This window comes from Nestor notabilis, unplaced genomic scaffold (genome assembly GCF_000696875.1).
Source record: "Nestor notabilis isolate BGI_N333 unplaced genomic scaffold, ASM69687v1 scaffold33561, whole genome shotgun sequence".
In the NCBI taxonomy this organism is placed as follows: domain Eukaryota; kingdom Metazoa; phylum Chordata; class Aves; order Psittaciformes; family Psittacidae; genus Nestor; species Nestor notabilis.
In genome coordinates, this window is record NW_009914826.1 from 13,736 (window position 1) to 20,364 (window position 6,629).

General features: G+C 52.9%; 1 protein-coding gene across 1 annotated transcript in view; it reads right to left on the bottom strand.

The window, feature by feature from the left end:
- The window catches only part of LOC104412969 (cadherin-23-like), a gene marked incomplete at its 5' end in the record, with an annotated part of 17,841 nt that extends 11,446 nt beyond the window's left edge, over positions 1-6,395 (bottom strand). The window contains 8 exon segments of the mRNA XM_010023830.1: positions 193-318; positions 1,189-1,291; positions 1,840-1,947; positions 2,125-2,334; positions 2,566-2,699; positions 3,609-3,789; positions 5,972-6,091; positions 6,174-6,395. Of these exon segments, the coding sequence (XP_010022132.1) occupies positions 193-318; positions 1,189-1,291; positions 1,840-1,947; positions 2,125-2,334; positions 2,566-2,699; positions 3,609-3,789; positions 5,972-6,091; positions 6,174-6,395 (1,204 nt within the window).
- Between the last annotated feature and the right edge of the window lie 234 nt (positions 6,396-6,629).

A 6,629-nucleotide genomic window follows, 5' to 3' on the forward strand; every position in this document is an offset into this window, starting at 1 on the left:
GTGCTGTTCAGCCCCCCCACATCATGAGCTACCAGCGTGAACTCCAGGCAAGGGTCCGGCAAAGCCTCTCGGTCTATCACACTGCCAGGCTTCACCGAAATGACACCTGCGGAAGGGGAGAAGCCCAGTGGCAGACCCCATGGCAATCTGATGGTCCTGGACTGGGGACAGGGACCTGATGAGCCACCCCACCTGTCCTGTTGTCGATAACAAAGAAGTCTAAGGATGCCTCCAGGAACTGGTAGGTCACTATGGCATTGCTGCCTTGGTCACCGTCCAGAGCTAGAATGGGTCCATTGAGCACCGTGACCACAGTCCCTGGATGGGATAATAAGGGTTAGGGGGAGCGTCAGCTCCCTGTGGAGTCCCCCTCAGCCCCCTCCCATCCCGGTGGTGCATGAGGGACAGCAATGAATGGATGGAGGAGGTGACAGAGTGGGGCCTCGCAAGGCACGAGGCAAGGGGGGGCAGCTGCTGCAGCCTTGCAGACCGACTCGTGAGGCCCAGGTGAGGCAGTGGGACGTCCGACTAAAAACAAACAGACAGACACATCCATCAGATGGGCAGCACCAGCACCCTGCCACCGAGGGCATCACCTGAAGGCACCCAAACCCTTCGCCTGTCCCATCGATGTCCCTTGATGGCGGGACAGGGAGGTATCCAAGGCCTTGGAGCAGGGAGCGGTTTAAATGGCAGGAAGGCAAAAAGAATAAAATAAGAATATTTCTAACTCTTTGGCTGGGAAATGTCTACCTGGACAGGCTGGGCTGTTTATTCCCTAACCCCCAGAATAAGGTGGCTCTGGGTGTTGATGATGGAGGGACGGCACCCTATCCCCTGCAGGGATGTTGGGCAGTTTGATGGCCTCAAGGCTGCCCCCTGGGCTCAGGCTGCAGGTGCCTCTTGCTGTCTGCAGCCAAGAAGTTCCCAAATGGGGATGATTTCGTGCAGGGTTGTGCCTGAGCTGTGCCAGGAAGGTTTCCCACCAGCAGCATGGACCAAAGCTACAGTGTCGTCAAGGCTGACCTCTCTGGTCGTCAGCAGGAGACCCTCATCCCCATCCCACTGCTGTGCAACCTGTTCCTGCTCACCATTGTGTCTCCTCCACAACATCCAGGAGACACTTCCCCCCACCCAGCCCCAAAGCAAGTCTCCAGGAGCCACATAGGGAGGCAAAGAGAGACCTACCCGGGGATGAGTTCTCCATCACCTCAGCCTGGTAGGAGCTTTGGGTGAAGAGAGGGCGGTTGTCATTCTCATCTGCTATGGAAATGACCAGCAGGTCAAAATCCTGAAGGAAAACAGGGTCAAGAGGGTGATGACTGCAACGTCCTTTCCTTGAGCTCACCTCCCACCTCTCCCACCTCCTGCTTAGTGGTGGTCAAAGATGGGCTCCTGTGCAGCCATGATGCTGTGCTTCCTAGACCACCCTTGGAGGATCAGTAGGGATTCTCACCCTCGGACTAGGCATCCTTTCCCAGCCTGCACCTTGAAGGGTGATGCATGGCACATCTTGGGGGAACCAAAAGATGCTCTGCTGTTATTGTGGTGTCCAGTTCTCCAGACCAAATTTGTCCCACCTTCTGTGATGTTTACTGCTGTTGCATGGAGTCAACATGGGATGTTGGACTGGCCCTAAATCCTACTGGTCCAGTTATCTGCTGGGGAGGGGGTTTGCAGCCCGCTCTTTGTGACCCCCAGATGCTTTTAAAGGGATGTAGCTGCTATTGGAAATACTGTAGGTAAATGCACCACCTGGTTTTGGCCATGGCAGGAACCCCTTCTCCCACCTGCCCTGCCACCTGCATAGCTGGAAGCCCTGGTAGTGCCCATAATTACCCGCCTGGCATTGCGTATGTTCTCAGGGTTGTCCTTCACCGTGATGGTCAGCCTGTACTCTGCCACCCGCTCCCTGTCCAGTGGGCGGTTTACATAGACAACGCCGCTCTATCAAGAAAAAAGGGAAGAAATAGGTACAAGGTACATGAGGAGTGCTTCCCCAGGACACCTTTGGCTAGGGAAAGGATCTTAGACAGCATCCATGGGTGCCCAGGGAAGGCAGGACTCTAAGTCCATGGCTGCCCACCCTCCACGTCCCAGCATCCCACCCCCCTGGGGGCATACGGTGCTGTTGATGTAGAAGGCATTCTCTGTGTTGCCTGCTGTTATGTCGAAGGTCAGGAGGGCGTTTGGCCCCTGGTCTGCATCCCGGGCAAGGATGTGGGTGACAAAACTGGAGACAGGGGCGTTCTCGCTGAGGGTGAGGTTCATTGGGAGATTGAGGAGCACGGGGTCATTGTCGTTGATGTCCAGCACGCGGACACCCACAAGCATCTGCCAGGAGAGAAACAGTGAGGGCACATGGCACCTATTTCCATCCCTCCCATCTTTTTTTTGCCCCCTTCCTGGGCAAGAGGTGGGCTTCTCCACTCAGCCCACTATGGTCTGGGGGAGTAAAGCCCCAGGGAGAAGGGGAAGGAGAAGGAGGGGAGGAGAGTGAAGGAAAAGACCAGGGGGAAGGAGCTGAGGATGGGAAATGGCACCCTGCAGCTCCAGGGGACTCACCGTGGAGCTGAGGGGGGGCACCCCCCGGTCCCGGGCAGCGATGGTGAGGTTGTAGAAGGGGATGTTCTCACGGTCCAGCTCAGCATCCTTCCGCACCCTCAGCTCCCCTTCCACTGGGGAGATCACAAACTCGCCTGCCGGAGACAGAGGGGCCCTAGCTCAAGCTGTGCTGCTGCAAGTGGCCTGGCTTCCTAAGGGAACAGATTGTTTTGGAGCCAGGAGACAGGCACCTTTGGCACAACACCATGCCCTGTTATTGCAGATATGGGAGGACTGTGGCAGCCAGGACTATCCTGGGTGCACCCCCAGGTACCAGTGGGAGCAGGGGATAGGTTGAATGGCAAAGTAAGAAGCGTCCATGCCTTGACTGAGCCTTTCTGAAGATGCCAGCAAGCCTCTAGGCACCTGCCCATGCCACAGGATGGCCACAGCAGCATGGGTTACATGGCATGGACCACCCTGAGCCAAGGGGTTGCATCCTGGTTGATCTGGAAAAGCTTTGCAGCTGGGTCAGGTAAGAGACAGGACTGGGCTCTGCCTTCCAGATACCCTGGACTAAAGTCGTCACCTGCTCACAAAGGGACAGCCCTATATCTGACAGCTTGGGATGCCCATGGCTCTGCTGCCACCTGCTCTGGGATGCTGGTGGGGCCAGAGCTACATCTTTGCCAGGGGTTACAAAGCAACTCAGTACCCAAATGGCCTGCAAACCCCAATGGGGTGAGGAGACAGGGCTGTGCACTTGCAGCTCCCAGTTTATCTTTCTGTGGTCTGTTTTTTTGCCTTTTAAATTTCGTTTGCCTTTATTGTTTAGGAGATTTCCCCCTCCCTTGCACAAGCCCCAGCCACCCCCTGGCTGGCCGCAAACAGGTTAAGTTTCCTGTTGCTCAAAATAGGATTTCCTGGTGTTGAAAGGCTGAATTCGCAGAAGTGCTGGGAGGGAGGACGGCTTTGCTGAAACACTTCCGCCCTCGCTCCCACAAGCCAGGTTCCTCCATGGGGCAGCCAGAGGAGTGGCGGTGCCCCCCCACGTCCCTGCTCACCGAGGGGGTCCCCGGCGATGATGCTGTACTCCACTTGCCCGCTGGGTCCCGAGTCGCCGTCGTGGGCCAGGAAGGTCCAGACACGAGGGCCGGGCTGCCCCTCCGTGACGTCAAAGGGACCCTCGTAGGGCCGTGGGAAGGTGGGACAGTTGTCATTGATGTCATTGAGGTTCACCAGCACCTGCGGACAGGGCGAGAGCGTGGAGGGCAGTGAGAGGAGAGGGAGGGAAGAGGAGACCAGCCCGCTGGCCATGAGCATAGGAAGCCACAGACAGGTGACACTGCAAAATCCCGCCTGCATTTCTAACTTTGCTAGGTTCACCAAACATCTACCTCACGGTTCAGAGGCTCAGATTCAGTTACTCCTGATTCCTGATCATGCCCATCCTACAGTGACGTTATGAAACTCCAGCTGCACACAGATGGGACCCCTTTCAACCATGATGGAGAAGTCTACACAAAAGCCAAATGTTCTCCATATCCACATCCTAAAACCCAGACTGAATAAAGAAAAACCACAGACCTGGATTTGACCGCCAAAACCATGAGTTCAGAGGGATCCAATCTCTGCAGCCTGCTGCATGCTTGCTCACTTCTTTTCCTCCACACGAAGGGCTTAATTCCTAGTGCTGAGTAAACTTTAAAAGATTTGCAGCTTGTGTCCTTATTCCAACACAAAACACCACCAACGCAGCTGGCATGTTTCCCCTCTTAGCATCCCTTCCTGCAACATGCTTAGCTGGCTATAAATCAATCCTACAGATCTCAGAAGGGGAAAGTATAAACAACTTTAGGACAGAGTAGACCATACGGCTGCTAGTGAAGCTGGGGATCCAACGAACTTGAATCTTGCTTTTTAGTTGAATCACAATACATAGAAGATATTATATAGCTCTATACTATACTGTATTGCAAAGAGGGTTATCCATTTGCCTTCAGGGAACTTGCACAATGGAGAAATGCTGCCTGAAGATGAGAGTCTCCAGTGTCTAATAAAAGGCTGAGCTTTGGTGGGATAGGTGGTTACAAGAAAGATACTGAAAATTAAGAACTTTCTGACCTCCTGGGTTAAAGGATAGTTAAATCCATCAGATGGGCATTTGTTACTGGCTAAATCTAATATTTACAGCAGAGACTCACACATGAGTTCCTAGTTGCCCAGCAGTGGAAAAACCCGAACACTGGCATACCTTATCAGGGTGACAGATTTCCCATAACTTGGGATCTTAAATAATCACCAAACATCCTCCTAAAAGCTATGTTTTCACATGGTGCTGACACAAACTCCCTGGGCTGTGTAGGGAGGGTGTTTGCTGTCCCTTCCAGCTTCAGTCCTTGTTGCTGAAGAGGTTTCCAAGTTCATGGCTCTTCTTGGGCTAAGAGCAGGGAAAGCTCTGCTTTTGCCTTCAGCAGACCATCAGCTGCCGCTGTCCCTGCCGGCACTTAAACCCCACGTCTCAAGGTTTCCACTGCGGTTTTCCTGGGCCAGGAATGTATCTCCGCAGCGTCAGAGGCACACATCAGAAGGCTTCTCATCTGCCCAAGCATGGAGCACAGTGCTGCCTCACTTGTGGGGACTTTATCCATGGAAATCTACCACACTGGCATCTCTCCTTAGATGAGAGGAAAAAAGCTTCTCTTTTTTACCTTTACCCACAAGAACTTAACTCCTTTTGTGGTCTACAAAACACTTGGCTTAATATCTGTTCATAATAGAGAGCCAGATAGAAAATCTAACCTATCCCTTCCACCTGCAGACTCCAAAATCAGTCTGGGCATGGACAATACCTGCCATACAACCTGTCAAATTTTGGTTTTGGTCACAAAAAAAAACCCCAGTGTATTCAATTCAAGTAAAATATTTGTTTTGGACCTGCTAGTCTGCCCTCCCCACACTTTGAGTAGTGCACCATGGTCCAGGAAAAATGGAAGAGATGATACAGTGAAAACCAACAACAAAAAAAAAGACTACAGGAATGAAAAAGGAATTTTAAAAGCAGGTAAGTAATCTGAGAAGCTAAAGATGAAACAGAACTTAATGCAATGGCAATGCTTTATTATCTACTGTCCATTCAAGCAAGAAGGACCAAGAAAACACAACACAACTTAAAAGCTGTTTGGGGAGTTTCCCCTGCTTGTGCATTTGCAGGAAGAAATAACTGGGCTAATTAACCCATAAGCATCCTGTGTCTGCATGCCTGCAACCCACCATGAGTGAGTGGGGTGACAGCAACTGGGCAAACTGGCTTCATCTGGGAAAAGCGGCTGGTGCCCGCTGGGAAGGAGATGTGAAACTGCTCACGGGAGGAACTACTCAACCCTGCTGAGGCTGTGGTGGTGCAATCCCACTGGCAGGTCCTTACCGTGGCGGTCGATGTCAGCCGTCGTGAGATGATGGGGCACTGGTCAGTGGCAGTGACGATCAAGGTGTAGCGCCCATGGCTGATCTCATAGTCCAGCTCCTTCACTGTGCGAATCTGCCCCTGCAAGGCAAGGGGACAGCGGCCACGAGTAAAGGGAGCGGGACAGGGACATGTTCAGGATAGGGCTGGCTACCTTACTGACCGTGGCACTGTCAACGTGGAATGTGCCCAAGATGTTGCCTTCGGTGATGGTGTATGCAATTGTGCCATTGGGTCCTTCGTCCTGGTCCAGGGCCTGCACAGTGACGAGGGTGGCATTGAGTGTGGCAGGACCTTCGTCAAGGGTCACCTCGTACAGCTGCTGCTGGAAAGTGGGAGCATTGTCGTTCTCATCCAGGATGGTGACATACACTGTGGTAGTGGCCTGAGGAACATGAGGACATTACATTAAGCACTGTAGAGAGATCAGCTTTGCAATCCCTGGAGCTGACTAGGAAGGCTGGATGTGTCAAGGTCAATGACCAGTGTGGGCTCAACCCTGCTAAGAGACACAAGTGTGATGCAGGGCTCAAAATGAAATGAGCCTTGGCTGCAGATGCATCTCCAGGTAATGGCTGGGTACAGAGATAAACAAACGCAGATTAAATTGCACCCTTGT